General features: G+C 46.4%; 1 protein-coding gene and 1 long non-coding RNA gene across 3 annotated transcripts in view; both read right to left on the bottom strand.

Moving 5' to 3' along the window:
• Nucleotides 1-10,262, bottom strand: part of LOC135568058 (uncharacterized) — an 11,137-nt gene extending 875 nt beyond the window's left edge. Inside the window, exons 1-3 of one of the 2 annotated variants that reach the window (XR_010462504.1) lie at nt 10,180-10,262; nt 1,396-1,458; nt 1-4 (exon numbers count right to left, since the gene is read on the bottom strand). The exon at nt 1-4 is cut by the window's left edge and continues 59 nt beyond it. This is a non-coding gene — a long non-coding RNA (uncharacterized LOC135568058). The remainder of the gene's footprint in view (nt 5-1,395; nt 1,459-10,179) is intronic. The other variant, XR_010462503.1, reaches the window with a different exon arrangement.
• A 1,417-nt stretch (nt 10,263-11,679) lies between these two features.
• Nucleotides 11,680-24,186, bottom strand: part of LOC135568056 (Golgi apparatus protein 1-like) — a gene marked incomplete at its 5' end in the record, with an annotated part of 30,269 nt that continues 17,762 nt past the window's right edge. Inside the window, one exon of the mRNA XM_065015080.1 lies at nt 11,680-11,930. Coding sequence (XP_064871152.1) covers nt 11,730-11,930 — 201 coding nt within the window. The remainder of the gene's footprint in view (nt 11,931-24,186) is intronic.

Here is a 24,186-nt window from a genome sequence, read left to right as displayed (position 1 = left end):
CATCCTAGAGGGAGGAGAGAGAGAGGAGAGAGAGAGAGGAGAGAGAGGAGAGAGAGGAGAGAGAGAGAGAGAGAGGAGAGAGAGAGAGAGAGAGAGAGAGAGAGAGAGAGAGAGGAGAGAGAGAGGAGAGAGATGTGTTTGTTCTGAACCAGACACTCCACCTGGTTATCAGATACATCCTAGAGAGAGGAGAGAGAGAGAGGAGAGAGAGGAGAGAGAGGAGAGAGAGATGTGTTTGTTCTGAACCAGACACTCCATCACATCCCCTGTTGGGATAACTTGTTTTTAGACTTGCCAAAAGAGGAGAAGCTGTTCTGAGGTCAGGCAGAGTGAGAGCTGAGTTCTGAAGCTGTTCTGAGGTCAGGCAGAGTGAGAGACCTGAGTTCTGAAGCTGTTCTGAGGTCAGGCAGAGAGAGAGCTGAGTTCTGAAGCTGTTCTGAGGTCAGGCAGAGAGAGAGCTGAGTTCTGAAGCTGTTCTGAGGTCAGGCAGAGTGAGAGACCTGAGTTCTGAAGCTGTTCTGAGGTCAGGCAGAGAGAGAGCTAAGTTCTGAAGCTGTTCTGAGGTCAGGCAGAGAGAGAGAGAGAGCTGAGTTCTGAAGCTGTTCTGAGGTCAGGCAGAGAGAGAGAGCTGAGTTCTGAAGCTGTTCTGAGGTCAGGCAGAGAGAGAGAGACCCGAGTTCTGAAGCTGTTCTGAGGTCAGGCAGAGAGAGAGACCCGAGTTCTGAAGCTGTTCTGAGGTCAGGCAGAGAGAGAGACCCGAGTTCTGAAGCTGTTCTGAGGTCAGGCAGAGAGAGAGAGACCCGAGTTCTGAAGCTGTTCTGAGGTCAGGCAGAGAGAGAGAGCTGAGTTCTGAAGCTGTTCTGAGGTCAGGCAGAGAGAGAGAGACCCGAGTTCTGAAGCTGTTCTGAGGTCAGGCAGAGAGAGAGACCCGAGTTCTGAAGCTGTTCTGAGGTCAGGCAGAGAGAGAGAGAGAGCTGAGTTCTGAAGCTGTTCTGAGGTCAGGCAGAGAGAGAGAGCTGAGTTCTGAAGCTGTTCTGAGGTCAGGCAGAGAGAGAGAGACCCGAGTTCTGAAGCTGTTCTGAGGTCAGGCAGAGAGAGAGAGAGAGCTGAGTTCTGAAGCTGTTCTGAGGTCAGGCAGAGAGAGAGAGACCCGAGTTCTGAAGCTGTTCTGAGGTCAGGCAGAGAGAGAGACCCGAGTTCTGAAGCTGTTCTGAGGTCAGGCAGAGAGAGAGAGAGACCCGAGTTCTGAAGCTGTTCTGAGGTCAGGCAGAGAGAGAGACCCGAGTTCTGAAGCTGTTCTGAGGTCAGGCAGAGAGAGAGACCCGAGTTCTGAAGCTGTTCTGAGGTCAGGCAGAGAGAGAGACCCGAGTTCTGAAGCGGTTTGTTGGAACTTACATGGCAGTGAGACTGGATGACGGGTTGACAGGCCCGGAACAGCAGGGCCTCAATATGAATGTCCTGTCACAGCAGAGAGACCATGTCAGCCAGAGACAGTAATATACAGAGACATCACACATACAGAATGGTTGGCACCCCTTGATAAAGATGAGACTGGATAAAGAACACGCATACCGGAGCTGTACAGCGCATTAGGAAGGTTTTCTGATCACTGGACTTTCTCCACAGTTTGTTACTTTACAGCCTTATTCTAAAATGGATGCTAAAATATAAATACTGCCTCAATCTAACACAACCCCCCTCATCAATCTACAATCACAACCCCCCTCATCAATCTACACACAACCCCCCCATCAATCTACACACAACCCCCCTCATCAATCACAATACAATCCATAATGACAAAGCAACCCCCCTCATCAATCACAATACCCCATAATGACAAAGCAACCCCCTCATCAATCACAATACCCCATAATGACAAACCCCCCTCATCAATCACAATACCCCCCTCATAATGACAAAGCAACCCCCCTCATCAATCACAACACCCCATAATGACAAACCCCCCCATCAATCACAATACCCCATAATGACAAAGCAACCCCCCCTCATCAATCACAACACCCCATAATGACAAACCCCCCTCATCAATCACAATACCCCATAATGACAAAGCAACCCCCCCATCAATCACAACCCCCATAATGACAACTGCAACCCCCCCCTCATCAATCACAATACCCCATAATGACAAAGCAACCCCCCATCAATCACAACACCCCATAATGACAAAGCAACCCCCCCTCATCAATCACAATACCCCATAATGACAAAGCAACCCCCCTCATCAATCACAACACCCCCCCTCATAATGACAAAGCAACCCCCTCATCAATCACAATACCCCATAATGACAAAGCAACCCCCCCTCATCAATCACAATACCCCATAATGACAAAGCAACCCCCCCTCATCAATCACAACACCCCATAATGACAAAGCAACCCCCCCTCATCAATCACAACACCCCATAATGACAAAGCAACCCCCCTCATCAATCACAACACCCCATAATGACAAAGCAACCCCCCTCATCAATCACAACACCCCATAATGACAAAGCAACCCCCCCTCATCAATCACAATACCCCATAATGACAAAGCAACCCCCCTCATCAATCACAATACCCCATAATGACAAAGCAACCCCCTCATCAATCACAATACCCCATAATGACAAAGCAACCCCCCCATCAATCACAATACCCCATAATGACAAAGCAACCCCCCCCATCAATCACAATACCCCATAATGACAAAGCAACCCCCCCCTCATCAATCACAATACCCCATAATGACAAAGCAACCCCCCTCATCAATCACAATACCCCATAATGACAAAGCAACCCCCCCATCAATCACAATACCCCATAATGACAAAGCAACCCCCCCCCTCATCAATCACAATACCCCATAATGACAAAGCAACCCCCTCATCAATCACAATACCCCATAATGACAAAGCAACCCCCCCCCTCATCAATCACAATACCCCATAATGACAAAGCAACCCCCCCTCATCAATCACAATACCCCATAATGACAAAGCAACCCCCCTCATCAATCACAATACCCCATAATGACAAAGCAACCCCCCTCATCAATCACAATACCCCATAATGACAAAGCAACCCCCCATCAATCACAATACCCCATAATGACAAAGCAACCCCTCATCAATCACAATACCCCATAATGACAAAGCAACCCCCCTCATCAATCACAATACCCCATAATGACAAAGCAACCCCCCTCATCAATCACAATACCCCATAATGACAAAGCAACCCCCCATCAATCACAATACCCCATAATGACAAAGCAACCCCCCTCATCAATCACAACACCCCATAATGACAAAGCAACCCCCCCCATCAATCACAATACCCCATAATGACAAAGCAACCCCCCCATCAATCACAATACCCCATAATGACAAAGCAACCCCCCCCATCAATCACAATACCCCATAATGACAAAGCAACCCCCCCCTCATCAATCACAATACCCCATAATGACAAAGCAACCCCCCCTCATCAATCACAATACCCCATAATGACAAAGCAACCCCCCCCCATCAATCACAATACCCCATAATGACAAAGCAACCCCCCATCAATCACAATACCCCATAATGACAAAGCAACCCCCCCTCATCAATCACAACACCCCATAATGACAAAGCAACCCCCCCCTCATCAATCACAATACCCCATAATGACAAAGCAACCTCCCCCCATCAATCACAATACCCCATAATGACAAAGCAACCCCCCTCATCAATCACAATACCCCATAATGACAAAGCAACCCCCCATCAATCACAATACCCCATAATGACAAAGCAACTCCCCCTCATCAATCACAATACCCCATAATGACAAAGCAACCCCCCCTCATCAATCACAATACCCCATAATGACAAAGCAACCCCCCATCAATCACAATCATCAATCACAATACCCCATAATGACAAAGCAACCCCCCTCATCAATCACAATACCCCATAATGACAAAGCAACCCCCCCCATCAATCACAATACCCCATAATGACAAAGCAACCCCCCTCATCAATCACAACACCCCATAATGACAAAGCAACCCCCCATCAATCACAATACCCCATAATGACAAAGCAACCCCCCCCTCATCAATCACAATACCCCATAATGACAAAGCAACCCCCCTCATCAATCACAATACCCCATAATGACAAAGCAACCCCCATCAATCACAATACCCCATAATGACAAAGCAACCCCCCCCTCATCAATCACAATACCCCATAATGACAAAGCAACCCCCCCCCATCAATCACAATACCCCATAATGACAAAGCAACCCCCCCTCATCAATCACAACACCCCATAATGACAAAGCAACCCCCCCCATCAATCACAATACCCCATAATGACAAAGCAACCCCCCCATCAATCACAATACCCCATAATGACAAAGCAACCCCCCTCATCAATCACAATACCCCATAATGACAAAGCAACCCCCCCCTCATCAATCACAATACCCCATAATGACAAAGCAACCCCCCCCCATCAATCACAATACCCCATAATGACAAAGCAACCCCCCTCATCAATCACAATACCCCATAATGACAAAGCAACCCCCCTCATCAATCACAATACCCCATAATGACAAAGCAACCCCCTCATCAATCACAATACCCCATAATGACAAAGCAACCTCCCCATCAATCACAATACCCCATAATGACAAAGCAACCCCCCCCCCTCATCAATCACAACACCCCATAATGACAAAGCAACCCCCCCCATCAATCACAATACCCCATAATGACAAAGCAACCCCCCTCATCAATCACAATACCCCATAATGACAAAGCAACCTCCCCTCATCAATCACAATACCCCATAATGACAAAGCAACCCCATAATGACCCCCCCATCAATCACAATACCCCATAATGACAAAGCAACCCCCCTCATCAATCACAATACCCCATAATGACAAAGCAACCCCCCCTCATCAATCACAATACCCCATAATGACAAAGCAACCCCCCTCATCAATCACAATACCCCATAATGACAAAGCAACCCCCCATCAATCACAATACCCCATAATGACAAAGCAACCCCCCCCATCAATCACAACACCCCATAATGACAAAGCAACCCCCCCCATCATCAATCACAATACCCCATAATGACAAAGCAACCCCCCCATCAATCACAATACCCCATAATGACAAAGCAACCCCCCTCATCAATCACAATACCCCATAATGACAAAGCAACCCCCCCATCAATCACAATACCCCATAATGACAAAGCAACCCCATCAATCACAATACCCCATAATGACAAAGCAACCCCCCCCTCATCAATCACAATACCCCATAATGACAAAGCAACCCCCCCATCAATCACAATACCCCATAATGACAAAGCAACCCCCCATCATCAATCACAATACCCCATAATGACAAAGCAACCCCCCATCATCAATCACAAACACCCCATAATGACAAAGCAACCCCCCTCATCAATCACAATACCCCATAATGACAAAGCAACCCCCCCATCAATCACAATACCCCATAATGACAAAGCAACCCCCCTCATCAATCACAATCCCCATAATGACAAAGCAACCCCCCATCAATCACAAACCCCATAATGACAAAGCAACCCCCCTCATCAATCACAATACCCCATAATGACAAAGCAACCCCCCCATCAATCACAATACCCCATAATGACAAAGCAACCCCCCTCATCAATCACAATACCTCATAATGACAAAGCAACCCCCCATCAATCACAACACCCCATAATGACAAAGCAACCTCCCCCATCATCAATCACAATACCCCATAATGACAAAGCAACCCCCCCATCAATCACAATACCCCATAATGACAAAGCAACCCCCTCATCAATCACAATACCCCATAATGACAAAGCAACCCCCTCATCAATCACAATACCCCATAATGACAAAGCAACCCCCCCATCAATCACAACACCCCATAATGACAAAGCAACCTCCCCCCTCATCAATCACAATACCCCATAATGACAAAGCAACCTCCCCATCAATCACAATACCCCATAATGACAAAGCAACCCCCCTCATCAATCACAATACCCCATAATGACAAAGCAACCTCCCATCAATCACAACACCCCATAATGACAAAGCAACCCCCCCATCAATCACAACACCCCATAATGACAAAGCAACCTCCCATCAATCACAATACCCCATAATGACAAAGCAACCCCCCCATCAATCACAACACCCCATAATGACAAAGCAACCCCCCTCATCAATCACAATACCCCATAATGACAAAGCAACCCCCCCCATCAATCACAATACCCCATAATGACAAAGCAACCTCCCCATCAATCACAATACCCCATAATGACAAAGCAACCCCCCATCAATCACAACACCCCATAATGACAAAGCAACCTCCCCTCATCAATCACAATACCCCATAATGACAAAGCAACCCCCCATCAATCACAATACCCCATAATGACAAAGCAACCTCCCCATCAATCACAACACCCCATAATGACAAAGCAACCCCCCATCAATCACAACACCCCATAATGACAAAGCAACCTCCCCATCAATCACAACACCCCATAATGACAAAGCAACCCCCCTCATCAATCACAACACCCCATAATGACAAAGCAACCTCATCAATCACAACATCAATGACAACACCCCATAATGACAAAGCAACAAATTCCCCTCATCAATCACAACACCCCATAATGACAAAGCAACCTCCCCATCAATCACAATACCCCATAATGACAAAGCAACCCCCCTCATCAATCACAATACCCCATAATGACAAAGCAACCCCCCTCATCAATCACAATACCCCATAATGACAAAGCAACCCCCTCATCAATCACAATACCCCATAATGACAAAGCAACCTCCCCATCAATCACAACACCCCATAATGACAAAGCAACCTCCCCATCAATCACAATACCCCATAATGACAAAGCAACCTCCCCATCAATCACAATACCCCATAATGACAAAGCAACCTCCCCCCTCATCAATCACAATACCCCATAATGACAAAGCAACCTCCCCATCAATCACAATACCCCATAATGACAAAGCAACCTCCCCCTCATCAATCACAATACCCCATAATGACAAAGCAACCCCCCTCATCAATCACAACACCCCATAATGACAAAGCAACCTCCCCCTCATCAATCACAATACCCCATAATGACAAAGCAACCTCCCCCCCTCATCAATCACAACACCCCATAATGACAAAGCAACCTCCCATCAATCACAACACCCCATAATGACAAAGCAACCCCCCCCTCATCAATCACAATACCCCATAATGACAAAGCAACCCCCCCCATCAATCACAACACCCCATAATGACAAAGCAACCCCCCCCCTCATCAATCACAATACCCCATAATGACAAAGCAACCCCCCCATCAATCACAATACCCCATAATGACAAAGCAACCCCCCCCTCATCAATCACAATACCCCATAATGACAAAGCAACCCCCCCATCAATCACAATACCCCATAATGACAAAGCAACCCCCCATCAATCACAACACCCCATAATGACAAAGCAACCCCCCCTCATCAATCACAATACCCCATAATGACAAAGCAACCCCCCATCAATCACAACACCCCATAATGACAAAGCAACCCCCCCTCATCAATCACAATACCCCCATAATGACAAAGCAACCTCCCCATCAATCACAACACCATAATAATGACAAAGCAACCCCCTCATCAATCACAACACCCCATAATGACAAAGCAACCTCCCCCATCAATCACAATACCCCATAATGACAAAGCAACCCCCCCTCATCAATCACAACACCCCATAATGACAAAGCAACCTCCCCCCATCAATCACAATACCCCATAATGACAAAGCAACCCCCCATCAATCACAACACCCCATAATGACAAAGCAACCCCCCATCAATCACAATACCCCATAATGACAAAGCAACCCCCCCATCAATCACAACACCCCATAATGACAAAGCAACCCCCCATCAATCACAACACCCCATAATGACAAAGCAACCCCCCATCAATCACAATACCCCATAATGACAAAGCAACCAACCCCCCCCTCATCAATCACAATACCCCATAATGACAAAGCAACCCCCCCATCAATCACAACACCCCATAATGACAAAGCAACCTCCCCCCATCAATCACAATACCCCATAATGACAAAGCAACCCCCCCCATCATCAATCACAATACCCCATAATGACAAAGCAACCCCCCCTCATCAATCACAACACCCCATAATGACAAAGCAACCCCCCCTCATCAATCACAACACCCCATAATGACAAAGCAACCCCCCCTCATCAATCACAACACCCCATAATGACAAAGCAAACAGGTTAAGAAATTTGAGCAAATTTATTACAAATTTAAAAAAATGAAATATGACATTTACATCAGTATTCAGATTCTTTACTCAGTGTTTTGTTGAAGCACCTTTGGCAGCGATTACAGCCTCCAGTCTTCTTGGGTAGGACGCTACAATCAGTGCTTTGTTATAGCCTTGAGTCTTCTTGGTTATCACGCTTGGCACACCTGTATTCGGGGAGTTTCTCCCATTCTTCTCTGCAGATCCTCTCAAGCTCTGTCAGGTTGGATGGGGAGCAACGCCTCACAGCTATTTTCAGGTCTCTTCAGAGATGTTGGATCGGATTCAAGTCCGGGCTCTGGCTGGGCCACTCAAGGACATTCAGAGACATGTCCCGAAGCCACTCCTGCGTTGTCTTGGCTGTATGCTTAGGGTCGTTGTCCTGTTGGAAGGTGAACCTTCGCCCCAGTCTGAGGTCCTGAGCACTCTGGAGCAGGTTTTCATCAAGGATCTCTCTGTACTTTGCTCCATTCGTCTTTCCCTTGATCCTGACTAGTCTCCTAGTCTCTGCCACTGAAAAACATCCCCACAGCATGATGCTGCCACCACCACCATGCTTCACCGTAGGTATTGTGCCAGGTTTCCTCCAGACGTGACACTTGGCATTCAGGCCAAAGATTTCAATCTTGGTTTCATCAGACCAGAGAATCTTGTTTCTCATGGTCAGAGTCCTTTAGGTACCTTCTGGCAAACTCCAAGTGGGCTGTCATGTGCCTTTTACTGAGGAGTGGCTTCCATCAGGTCACTCTACTATAAAGCCCTGATTGGTGAAGTGCTGCAGAGATGGTTGTCCTTCTGGAAGGTTCTCCGGTTCTCCAATCTCCACAGAGGAACTCTGGAGCTCTGTCAGAGTGACCATTGGGTTCTTGGTCACCTCCCTGACCAAGGCCCTTCTACCCCGATTACTCAGTTTAGCTGGGCGGCCAGCTCTAGGAAGAGTCTTGGTGGTTCCAAACTTCTTCCATTTAAGAATGATGGAGGCCACTGTGTTCTTGGGGACCTTCAATGCTGCAGAATGATGGAGGCCACTGTGTTCTTGGGAACCTTCAATGCTGCAGAATGATGGAGGCCACTGTGTTCTTGGGAACCTTCAATGCTGCAGAATGATGAAGGCCACTGTGTTCTTGGAAACCTTCAATGCTGCAGAATGATGGAGACCACTCCCCCAGAATGATCCCTTCTTGATCTGTGCCTCAGAAATGACACAATCTCCTGTCCTGTCTCAGAGCTCTATGGACAATTCCTTCGACCTCATGGCTTGGTTTTTGCTCTGATATACACTGTTAACTGTGGGACCTTATATAGACAGGTGTGTGTCTTTCCAAATCATGTCCAATCAATTGAACTTAACACAGGTGGACTTTGTTGTTGTAGAAACATCAAGGTTGATAAATGGAAACAGGATCTGAGCTCAATATCGAGTCTCAGAGCAAAGGGTCTTATGTAAAATCAATAACTTATAGTAATATAGTAAATATAACATGTTAATATAATATAGAGCAAACTATAGTTTGGTATTTGTATAATTTATTTTATCCAGTCTAGTACTAATATAACATGTACTATATAATATAGTAATACTATAGTTTGGTATTTGTATAATTTATTTTATCCAGTCTAGTACTAATATAACATATACTATATAATATAGTAATAATATAGTTTGGTATTTGTAATAATTTATTTTATCCAGTCTTTTTTGCTCATCTTTATCAGGGTAACAGCCAACATGAAGACAGTGGTACCTCAGACTGCAGCTCTGTCAGGTTGCCCACCACCTCTCCACACCCTGACAGCAGGTCTTCCAGGTGGTCCTGCAGACACTCCAACTCCTAGAACACACACACCATCACAACGCCATCACACACACCATCACAACGCCATCACACACACCACCACAACGCCGTCACACACACCATCACACACCGTCACACACACCATCACAACACCGTCACACACACCATCACAACACACACCATCACAAACACACCATCACAACGCCATCACACACACCATCACACACAATGCACCACGCCATCACAAACATCATCCAACCCATCACACACACCATCACAATGCTGTTCCTCCTCTGTTCCATCACCACACCATCTGTGGACACACACTGCATCCACCATCACCACCCATCTGCACACACCATCACAACGCCGTCACACACACCATCACCACACCATCACAAACATCATCACAACGCCGTCACACACACCTATCACCACACCATCACACACACCATCACAACGCCATCACCACACCATCACAAACATCATCACAACGCCATCACACACACCATCACAACGCCGTCACACACACCATCACACACCGTCACACACACCATCACAACACCGTCACACACACCATCACACACACCATCACAACGCCGTCACACACCATCACCACGCCATCACACACAATGCTGCTGTTCCTCCTCTGTTCATCCCCCCTCTGCTCTGTGGACACATGCTGCTGTTCCTCCTCTGTTCATCCCCCCTCTGCTCTGTGGACACATGCTGCTGTTCCTCCTCTGTTCTCCCCCCCTCTGCTCTGTGGACACATGCTGCTGTTCCTCCTCTGTTCTTCCCCCCTCTGCTCTGTGGACACATGCTGCTGTTCCTCCTCTGTTCTCCCCCTCTGGACACATGCTGCTGTTCCTCCTCTGTTCTTCCCCCCTCTGCTCTGTGGACACATGCTGCTGTTCCTCCTCTGTTCTTCCCCCCTCTGCTCTGTGGACACATGCTGCTGTTCCTCCTCTGTTCTTCCCCCCTCTGCTCTGTGAACACATGCTGCTGTTCCTCCTCTGTTCTTCCCCCTCTGCTCTGTGGACACATGCTGCTGTTCCTCCTCTGTTCTTCCCCTCTGCTCTGTGAACACATGCTGCTGTTCCTCCTCTGTTCTTCCCCCCTCTGCTCTGTGTACACATGCTGCTGTTCCTCCTCTGTTCTTCCCCCCTCTGCTCTGTGGACACATGCTGCTGTTCCTCCTCTGTTCTTCCCCCCTCTGCTCTGTGGACACATGCTGCTGTTCCTCCTCTGTTCTCCGTGCCAGTCTTGTCACTACACCACTTCCCCAGGTCAATCATCAGTGTGTGTGTGTGTGTGTGTGCTGTGTGTGTGTGTGTGTGTAACCTCCTGTCCCTTCCAGTCTTGTCACTACACCACTTCCCCAGGTCAGTCAAAGAGTGTGTGTGGTGTGTGTGTGTGTGTGTGGTGTGTGTGTGTGGTGTGTGTGTTACCTACCTGTCCCGTGCCAGTCTTGTCACTACACCACTTCCCCAGGTCAGTCAAAGAGTGTGTGTGGTGTGTGTGTGTGTGTGGTGTGTGTGTGTGGTGTGTGTGTTACCTACCTGTCCCGTGCCAGTCTTGTCACTACACCACTTCCCCAGGTCAGTCAAACAGCGCTTCTGGAGATCAGGGTCTAGTTTCACATCTAGCGCCCTCTGGTGGAGGATCCTCTGTACCTCTACCTTACAGTCACGAGACAGCTAAACAACACACACACACACACACACACACACAGGGAACACAAACAGGGAACACACACACACACACACACACAGGGAACATACACACACACACACACAGGGAACACACACACACACACACACAGGAAACACACACACAGGGAACACACACACACACACACACACACACACAGGGAACACACACACACACACACACACAGGGAACACACACACACAATACACACATTTAAACACACACACACACACAGGGAACACACACACACACAGGGAACACACACACACACACACACAGGAACACACACACACACACACACAGGGAACACACACACACAGGGAACACACACACACACACACACACACACACAGGGAACACACACACACACACACACACACACAGGGAACACACACACACACACAACAGGGAACACACACACACACACACACAGGGAACACACACACACACACACACACCACACACACACAGGGAACACACACACACACAGGAACACACCACACACAGGAACACACACACACACACACACACACACATGTTGTTACACACACACACTACACACCACCACCACAGTAAGGAACAGGGCTTTACCACTGTTATTACCAACCACCACCACAGTAAGGAACAGGGCTTTACCACTGTTATTACCAACCACCACCACAGTAAGGAACAGGGCTTTACCACTGTTATTACCACCACCTACCACTGTTATTACCAACCACCACCACAGTAAGGAACAGGGCTTTACCACTGTTATTACCACCACCTACCACTGTTATTACCAACCACCACCACAGTAAGGAACAGGGCTTTACCACTGTTATTACCAACCACAGTAAGGAACAGGGCTTTACCACTGTTATTACCAACCACCACCACCACCACCTACCACTGTTATTACCAACCACCACCACAGTAAGGAACAGGGCTTTACCACTGTTATTACCACCACCACCACAGTAAGGAACAGGGCTTTACCACTGTTATTACCACCACCACCACAGTAAGGAACAGGGCTTTACCACTGTTATTACCAACCACCACCACAGTAAGGAACAGGGCTTTACCACTGTTATTACCAACCACCACCACAGTAAGGAACAGGGCTTTACCACTGTTATTACCAACACACCACCACAGTAAGGAACAGGGCTTTAAAACTGTTATTACCACCACCACCACCACCTACCACAGTAAGGAACAGGGCTTTACCACTGTTATTACCACCACCACCACAGTAAGGAACAGGGCTTTACCACTGTTATTACCACCACCACCACAGTAAGGAACAGGGCTTTACCACTGTTATTACCAACCACCACCACAGTAAGGAACAGGGCTTTACCACTGTTATTACCAACCACCACCACCACCACAGTAAGGAACAGGGCTTTAAAAAACCACCAACCACCACCACAGTAAGGAACAGGGCTTTACCACCCCACTCACCAACCACCACCACCACCACAGTAAGGAACAGGGCTTTACCAATTACCACCACCACCACCACAGTAAGGAACAGGGCTTTACCAACCTATTACCACCACCACCACAGTAAGGAACAGGGCTTTACCACTGTTATTACCACCACCACCACAGTAAGGAACAGGGCTTTACCACTGTTATTACCACCACCACCACAGTAAGGAACAGGGCTTTACCACTGTTATTACCACCACCACCACAGTAAGGAACAGGGCTTTACCACTGTTATTACCAACCACCACCACAGTAAGGAACAGGGCTTTACCACTGTTATTACCACCACCACAGTAAGGAACAGGGCTTACCACTGTTATTACCAACCACCACCACAGTAAGGAACAGGGCTTTAAAACACTGTTATTACCAACCACCACCACCACAACCTACAGTAAGGAACAGGGCTTTAAAACACTGTTATTACTAACCACCACCACCACCACAGTAAGGAACAGGGCTTTACCAATTACTGTTATTACAACCACCACCACCACAGTAAGGAACAGGGCTTTAAAAACACCACCACCACCACAGTAAGGAACAGGGCTTTACCACATTACCTACCACCACAGTAAGGAACAGGGCTTTACCACTGTTATTACCAACCACCACCACCACCACCACCACAGTAAGGAACAGGGCTTTAAAACAACCTCCTGTTATTAAGGAACACCACCACCACCACAGTAAGGAACAGGGCTTACCACTGTTATTACAACCACCACCACCACCACAGTAAGGAACAGGGCTTTACCACACCACAGTGGAACAGGGCTTTACCAACCACCACCACCACCACAGTAAGGAACAGGGCTTTAAAAACATTTACTGTTATTACAACCACCACCACCACCACAGTAAGGAACAGGGCTTTAACAACCTGTTATTACCAACCACCACCACCACCACAGTAAGGAACAGGGCTTTACCACTGTTATTACCAACCACCACCACCACCACAGTAAGGAACAGGGCTTTACCACTGTTATTACCAACCACCACCACCACCACAGTAAGGAACAGGGCTTTACCACTGTTATTACCAACCACCACCACAGTAAGGAACAGGGCTTTATTACCAACCAAACCAACCACCACCACAGTAAGGAACAGGGCTTTACCACTGTTATTACCAACCACCACCACAGTAAGGAACAGGGCTTTACCACTGTTATTACCAACCACCACCACAGTAAGGAACAGGGCTTTACCACTGTTATTACCAACCACCACCACAGTAAGGAACAGGGCTTTACCACTGTTATTACCAACCACCACCACAGTAAGGAACAGGGCTTTAAACTGTTATTACCACCACCACCACAGTAAGGAACAGGGCTTTAAACTGTTAACCACCACCACCACAGTAAGGAACAGGGCTTTACCAACATTACCACCACCACCACAGTAAGGAACAGGGCTTTACCACTGTTATTACCACCACCACCACCAGTAAGGAACAGGGCTTACCTACCACCACAGTAAGGAACAGGGCTTTACCACTGTTATTACCACCACCACCACACCACAGTAAGGAACAGGGCTTTACCACTGTTATTACCACCACCACAGTAAGGAACAGGGCTTTAAATTACTGTTATTACCACCACCACAGTAAGGAACAGGGCTTTACCACTGTTATTACCAACCACCACCACAGTAAGGAACAGGGCTTTACCACTGTTATTACCAACCACCACAGTAAGGAACAGGGCTTTAAAATTACCAACCACCACCACAGTAAGGAACAGGCTTTACCACTGTTATTACCACCACCACCACAGTAAGGAACAGGGCTTTAAAACTGTTATTACCAACCACCACCACAGTAAGGAACAGGGCTTTAAAAACAACCACCACCACCACCACAGTAAGGAACAGGGCTTTACCACTGTTATTACCAACCACCACCACCACCACAGTAAGAACAGGGCTTTACCAACAACCACCACTTTTTACCAACCACCACCACCACCACAGTAAGGAACAGGGCTTTGCCACTGTTAACAACCTACCACCACCACCACCACAGTAAGGAACAGGGCTTTACCACTGTTATTACACAACCACCACCACCACCACAGTAAGGAACAGGGCTTACCACTGTTATTACCAACCACCACCACCACCACCACAGTAAGGAACAGGGCTTTAAACTGTTATTACCAACCACCACCACCACCACAGTAAGGAACAGGGCTTTAACTGTTATTACCAACCACCACCACCAGTACAGGAACAGGGCTTTAAAAACCAACCACCACCACCACCACAGTAAGGAACAGGGCTTTAAACCACCATTAACAGGCTAACCACCACCACCACCACAGTAAGGAACAGGGCTTTACCACTGTTATTACCAACCACCACCACCACCACAGTAAGGAACAGGGCTTTAAAAACAACTATTACCATTACCACAGGAACCACCACCACCACAGTAAGGAACAGGGCTACTTTACCACTGTTAACCACCACCACCACCACAGTAAGGAACAGGGCTTTACCACTGTTAACCAACCACCACCACCACACAGTAAGGAACAGGCTTTAAAAAACAACCACTGTTATTACCAACCACCACCACCACCACCACCACAGTAAGGAACAGGGCTTTACCACTGTTATTACCAACCACCACCACAGTAAGGAACAGGGCTTTACCACTGTTATTACCACCACCACCACAGTAAGGAACAGGGCTTTACCACTGTTATTACCAACCACAGTAAGGAACAGGGCTATAAAAACAACCTACCACTGTTATTACCACCACCACCACCACCTACCACAGTAAGGAACAGGGCTTTACCACTGTTATTACCACCACCACCACAGTAAGGAACAGGGCTTTAAAACACCTGTTACCACCACCACAGTAAGGAACAGGGCTATAAAAACAACCTACCACTGTTATTACCACCACCACCACCACCTACCACAGTAAGGAACAGGGCTTTACCACTGTTATTACCACCACCACCACAGTAAGGAACAGGGCTTTACCACTGTTATTACCAACCACCACCACAGTAAGGAACAGGGCTTTAAAAACAATTACTGTTATTACCAACCACCACCACAGTAAGGAACAGGGCTTTAACACTGTTATTACCAACCACCACCACAGTAAGGAACAGGGCTTTAAAATTACAACCACCACCACAGTAAGGAACAGGGCTTTAAAACAATTACTGTTATTACCAACCACCACCAGTAAGGAACAGGGCTTTAAAAACAAACCACCACCACAGTAAGGAACAGGGCTTTAAAAACCACCACCACCACAGTAAGGAACAGGGCTTTTTACCACTGTTATTACCAACCACCACAGTAAGGAACAGGGCTAAAAACAGGGCTTTACTGTTATTACCACCACCACAGTAAGGAACAGGGCTTTAAAACTGTTATTACCACCACCACAGTAAGGAACAGGGCTTTACCACTGTTATTACCTACCACCACAGTAAGGAACAGGGCTTTAAAAACAACCTACTGTTGTTACACCACCACAGTAAGGAACAGGGCCTCTGTTATTAAACCACCACCTACCAGGGCACACAGTAAGGAACAGGGCTTTAAAAACAACCACCACCACAGTAAGGAACAGGGCTTTACCAAACAACCACCACCACCACCAGTTATTTACCAAACCAACCACCACCACAGTAAGGAACAGGGCTTTAAAACAACCTTACCACTGTTATTACCAACCACCACCAGGGCTTTAAAACAGTAAGGAACAGGGCTTTAAAAACTGTTATTACCAACCACCACCACAGTAAGGAACAGGGCTTTAAAAACATTACCACCACCACCTAAGGAACAGGGCTTTATTACCAACCACCACCACCACAGTAAGGAACAACCTACCACCACAGTAAGGAACAGGGCTTTAAAAACAATTACCAACCACCACCACAGTAAGGAACAGGGCTTTAAAAACAACCACCACCACAGTAAGGAACAGGGCTTATTACCACCACCACCACAGTAAGGAACAGGGCTTTACAATTAAACCAACCACCACCACCACAGTAAGGAACAGGGCTTTACCACTGTTATTACCAACCACCACCACCACAGTAAGGAACAGGGCTTAAACACACTGTTACCACTGTTATTAAACAACCACCACCACAGTAAGGAACAGGGCTTTAAAACAATTACCAACCACCACCACAGTAAGGAACAGGGCTTTACCAAACCAACCACCACCACCACAGTAAGGAACAGGGCTTTAAAAACAACCACCACCACCACAGTAAGGAACAGGGCTTAAAACTGTTATTACCAACCACCACCACAGTAAGGAACAGGGCTTTAAACAATTACTGTTAACCAACCACCACCACCACAGTAAGGAACAGGGCTTTAAAAACCACCACCACCACCACAGTAAGGAACAGGGCTTTAAAACATTACCACCACCACCACAGTAAGGAACAGGGCTTTAAAAACATTACCACCACCACCACAGTAAGGAACAGGGCTTTAAAACTGTTATTACCAACCACCACCACAGTAAGGAACAGGGCTTTAAAAACAACCTGTTATTACCAACCACCACCACAGTAAGGAACAGGGCTTTAAAAACAATTACTGTTATTACCAACCACCACCACAGTAAGGAACAGGGCTTTAAAACAATTACTGTTATTACCAACCACCACCACAGTAAGGAACAGGGCTTTTAAAACAATTACTGTTATTACCAACCACCACCACAGTAAGGAACAGGGCTTTAAAACAATTACCTTATTACCACCACCACCAGTAAGGAACAGGGCTTTAAAAACAATTACTGTTATTACCACCACCACCACAGTACCTAACACTGTTATTACCACCACCACCACCACCACAGTAAGGAACAGGGCTTTAAAACCACCACCACAGTAAGGAACAGGGCTTTAAAAACAATTACTGTTATTACCAACCACCACCACAGTAAGGAACAGGGCTTTAAAAACAATTACTGTTATTACCACCACCACCACAGTAAGGAACAGGGCTTTAAAAACAATTACTGTTATTACCAACCACCACCACAGTAAGGAACAGGGCTTTAAAAACAATTACTGTTATTACCACCACCACCACCACAGTAAGGAACAGGGCTTTAAAAACAATTACCCAACCACCACCACAGTAAGGAACAGGGCTTTAAAAACAATTACTATTACCAACCACCACCACAGTAAGGACCACTGTTATTACCAACCACCACCACAGTAAGGAACAGGGCTTTAAAAACAATTACTGTTATTACCAACCACCACCACAGTAAGGAACAGGGCTTTAAAAACAATTACTGTTATTACCACCACCACCACAGTAAGGAACAGGGCTTTAAAAACAATTACTGTTATTACCAACCACCACCACAGTAAGGAACAGGGCTTTAAAAACAATTACTGTTATTACCAACCACCACCACCTTTAAAAACACTGTTATTACCAACCACCACCACAGTAAGGAACAGGGCTTTAAAACAATTACTGTTATTACCAACCACCACCACAGTAAGGAACAGGGCTTTAAAAACAATTACTGTTATTACCAACCACCACCACAGTAAGGAACAGGGCTTTAAAACAATTACTGTTATTACCACCACCACCACAGTAAGGAACAGGGCTTTAAAAACAATTACTGTTACCAACCACCACCACAGTAAGGAACAGGGCTTTAAAAACAATTACTGTTATTACCAACCACCACCACCAGTAAGGAACAGGGCTTTAAAAACAATTACTGTTATTACCAACCACCACCACAGTAAGGAACAGGGCTTTAAAAACAATTACTGTTATTACCAACCACCACCACAGTAAGGAACAGGGCTTTAAAAACAATTACTGTTATTACTACCACTGTTATTACCACCACCACAGTAAGGAACAGGGCTTTAAAAACAATTACTGTTATTACCAACCACCACCACCACCACAGTAAGGAACAGGGCTTAAAAACAATTACTGTTATTACCAACCACCACCACAGTAAGGAACAGGGCTTTAAAACAATTACTGTTATTACCAACCACCACCACCACAGTAAGGAACAGGGCTTTAAAAACAATTACTGTCATTACCAACCACCACCACAGTAAGGAACAGGGCTTTAAAACAATTACTGTTATTACCAACCACCACCACAGTAAGGAACAGGGCTTTAAAAACAATTACCAACCACTGTTATTAAAACCAACCACCACCACAGTAAGGAACAGGGCTTTAAAAACAATTACTGTTATTACCACCACCACCACAGTAAGGAACAGGGCTTTAAAAACAATTACTGTTATTACCAACCACCACCACACCACCACAGTAAGGAACAGGGCTTTAAAAACAATTACTGTTATTACCAACCACCACCACAGTAAGGAACAGGGCTTTAAAAACAATTACTGTTATTACCAACCACCACCACAGTAAGGAACAGGGCTTTAAAAACAATTACTGTTATTACCACCACCACCACAGTAAGGAACAGGGCTTTAAAAACAATTACTGTTATTACCAACCACCACCACAGTAAGGAACAGGGGTTTAAAACAATTACTGTTATTACCAACCACCACCAAAAACTACTGTTATTACCAACCACCACCACCACCACCACAGTAAGGAACAGGGCTTTAAAAACAATTACTGTTATTACCAACCACCACCACAGTAAGGAACAGGGCTTTAAAAACAATTACTGTTATTACCACCACCACCACCACCACCTACCACTGTTATTACCACCACCACCACAGTAAGGAACAGGGCTTTAAAAACAATTACTGTTATTACCAACCACCACCACCACCACCTACCACTGTTATTACCAACCACCACCACCACCACAGTAAGGAACAGGGCTTTAAAAACAATTACTGTTATTACCAACCACCACCACCACAGTAAGGAACAGGGCTTTAAAAACAATTACTGTTATTACCAACCACCACCACAGTAAGGAACAGGGCTTTAAAAACAATTACTGTTATTACCAACCACCACCACAGTAAGGAACAGGGCTTTAAAAACAATTACTGTTATTACCAACCACCACCACAGTAAGGAACAGGGCTTTAAAAACAATTACTGTTATTACCAACCACCACCACCACCACCTACCACTGTTATTACCACCACCACCACAGTAAGGAACAGGGCTTTAAAAACAATTACTGTTATTACCACCACCACCACAGTAAGGAACAGGGCTTTAAAAACAATTACTGTTATTACCAACCACCACCACCTACCACTGTTATTACCACCACCACCACAGTAAGGAACAGGGCTTTAAAAACAATCACTGTTATTACCAACCACCACCACCACCACAGTAAGGAACAGGGCTATAAAAACAATCACTGTTATTACCAACCACCACCACAGTAAGGAACAGGGCTTTAAAAACAATTACTGTTATTACCAACCACCACCTACCACTGTTATTACCACCACCACCACAGTAAGGAACAGGGCTTTAAAAACAATTACTGTTATTACCAACCACCACCACCACCACCACAGTAAGGAACAGGGCTTTAAAAACAATCACTGTTATTACCAACCACCACCACAGTAAGGAACAGGGCTTTAAAAACAATTACTGTTATTACCAACCACCACCTACCACTGTTATTACCACCACCACCACAGTAAGGAACAGGGCTTTAAAAACAATTACTGTTATTACCAACCACCACCACAGTAAGGAACAGGGCTTTAAAAACAATTACTGTTATTACCAACCACCACCACCACCACCTACCACTGTTATTACCAACCACCACCACAGTAAGGAACAGGGCTTTAAAAACAATTACTGTTATTACCAACCACCACCACAGTAAGGAACAGGGCTTTAAAAACAATTACTGTTATTACCAACCACCACCACAGTAAGGAACAGGGCTTTAAAAACAATTACTGTTATTACCAACCACCACCACCTACCACTGTTATTACCAACCACCACCACAGTAAGGAACAGGGCTTTAAAAACAATTACTGTTATTACCAACCACCACCACAGTAAGGAACAGGGCTTTAAAAACAATTACTGTTATTACCAACCACCACCACAGTAAGGAACAGGGCTTTAAAAACAATTACTGTTATTACCAACCACCACCACAGTAAGGAACAGGGCTTTAAAAACAATTACTGTTATTACCACCACCACCACAGTAAGGAACAGGGCTATAAAAACAATTACTGTTATTACCAACCACCACCACCACCACCACAGTAAGGAACAGGGCTTTAAAAACAATTACTGTTATTACCAACCACCACCACAGTAAGGAACAGGGCTTTAAAAACAATTACTGTTATTACCAACCACCACCACAGTAAGGAACAGGGCTTTAAAAACAATTACTGTTATTACCAACCACCACCACCACCACCACCTACCACTGTTATTACCAACCACCACCACCTACCACTGTTATTACCAACCACCACCACCACCACCACCTACCACTGTTATTACCAACCACCACCACCACCACCACCTACCACTGTTATTACCACCACCACCACCACCTACCACTGTCATTACCAACCACCACCACCACCTACCACTGTTATTACTAACCACCACCACCACCTACCACTGGGCTTTACCAACCACCACCACCTACCACTGTTATTACCAACCATCACCACCACCACCTACCACTGTTATTACCAACCACCACCACCACAGTAAGGAACAGGGTTTTACCAACCACCACCACCACCACCTACCACTGTTATTACCAACCACCACCACCACCTACCACTGTATTACCAACCACCACTTTACCACCAATTACTGTTATTAACCAACCACCACCACCACCTACCACTGTTATTAAACCACCACCACCACCACCACCACCACCACAGTAATTAACAACCACCAAAACCACCTACCACTGTTATTACCAACCACCACCACCACCACCTACCACTGATTACTTTACCACCACCACCACCTACCACTGTTATTACCAACCACCACCACCACCACCTACCACCTGTCATTACTAACCACCACCACCTACCACTGTATTACCAACCACCACAACCACCTACCACTGTTATTACCACCACCACCACCACCTACCACTGTAACCAACCACCACCACCACCTACCACTGTTATTACCAACCACCACCACCACCACCTACCACTGTTATTACCAACAACCACCACCACCTACCACTGTTATTACCACCACCACCACCACCTACCACTGTTATTACCAACCACCACTTTACCACCTACCACTGTTATTACCAACCACCACCACCACCACTCACCACTTTATTACCAACCACCACCTACCACCACTTATTACCAACCACCACCACCACCTACCACTGTTATTACCTACCACCACCACCTACCACTGTTATTACCACCACCACCACCACCACCTACCACTTTACCACCACCACCTACCACTGTCATTACCAACCACCACCACCACCTACCACTGTTATTACCAACCACCACCACCTACCACTGTTATTACCTACATTACCACCACCTACCACTGTTATTACCACCACCACCACCACCACCTACCACTGTCATTACCCACCACCACCTACCACTGTCATTAACCACCACCACCACCACTGTTATTACCACCACCACCACAGTAAGGAACAGGGCTTTAAAACAATTACTGTTATTACCAACCACCACCACCACCTACCACTGTTATTACCAACCACCACCACCACCACCTACCACTGTTATTACCAACCACCACCACCACCACCTACCAGTAAGGAACAGGGCCACTTCATTAAAACCACCACTACCACCTACCACCACCACATTACCAATCACCACCACCACCACCACCACCTACCACTGTTATTACCAACCACCACCACCACCACCACCTACCACTGTCATTACCAACCACCACCACCACCACCTACCACTGTCATTACCAACCACCACCACCACCACCTACCACTGTATTACCAACCACCACCACCACCACCTACCACTGTTATTACCAACCACCACCACCTAAGGAACCTACCACTGTTATTACCAACCACCACCACCACCTACCACTGTCATTACCAACCACCACCACCACTGTCATTACCAACCACCACCACCTACCACTGTCATTACCAACCACCACCACCACCTACCACTGTCATTACCTACCACCACCACCTACCACTGTCATTACCACCACCACCTACCACTGTTATTACCAACCACCACCACCACCTACCACTGTCATTACCAAACCACCACCTACCACTGTTATTACTAACCACCACCACCACCACCTACCACTGTCATTACCAACCACCACCACCATTACCAACCACCAACCACCACCACCACCACTGTCATTACCAACCACCAACACCACTTCACCTAAACCACTTACTGTTATTACCACCACCACCACCTACCACTGTCATTACCAACCACCACCACCACCTACCACTGTTATTACCAACCACCACCACCTACCACTGTTATTACCATCCACCACCACCACCACCTACCACTGTCATTACCAACCACCACCACCACCACCTACCACTGTCATTACCAACCACCACCTACCACTGTCATTACCACCACCACCACAGTAAGGAACAGGGCTTTAAAAACAATTACTGTTATTACCAACCACCACCACAGTAAGGAACAGGGCTTTAAAAACAATTACTGTTATTACCAACCACCACCACCACCACCACAGTAAGGAACAGGGCT

The sequence above is a fragment of the Oncorhynchus nerka genome, unplaced genomic scaffold (assembly GCF_034236695.1).
Source record: "Oncorhynchus nerka isolate Pitt River unplaced genomic scaffold, Oner_Uvic_2.0 unplaced_scaffold_1719, whole genome shotgun sequence".
NCBI classification, from domain to species: Eukaryota; Metazoa; Chordata; class Actinopteri; order Salmoniformes; family Salmonidae; genus Oncorhynchus; species Oncorhynchus nerka.
The sequence above is the reverse complement of the archived record's forward strand: the minus strand, read 5'-3'. Positions and strand labels throughout refer to the sequence as shown.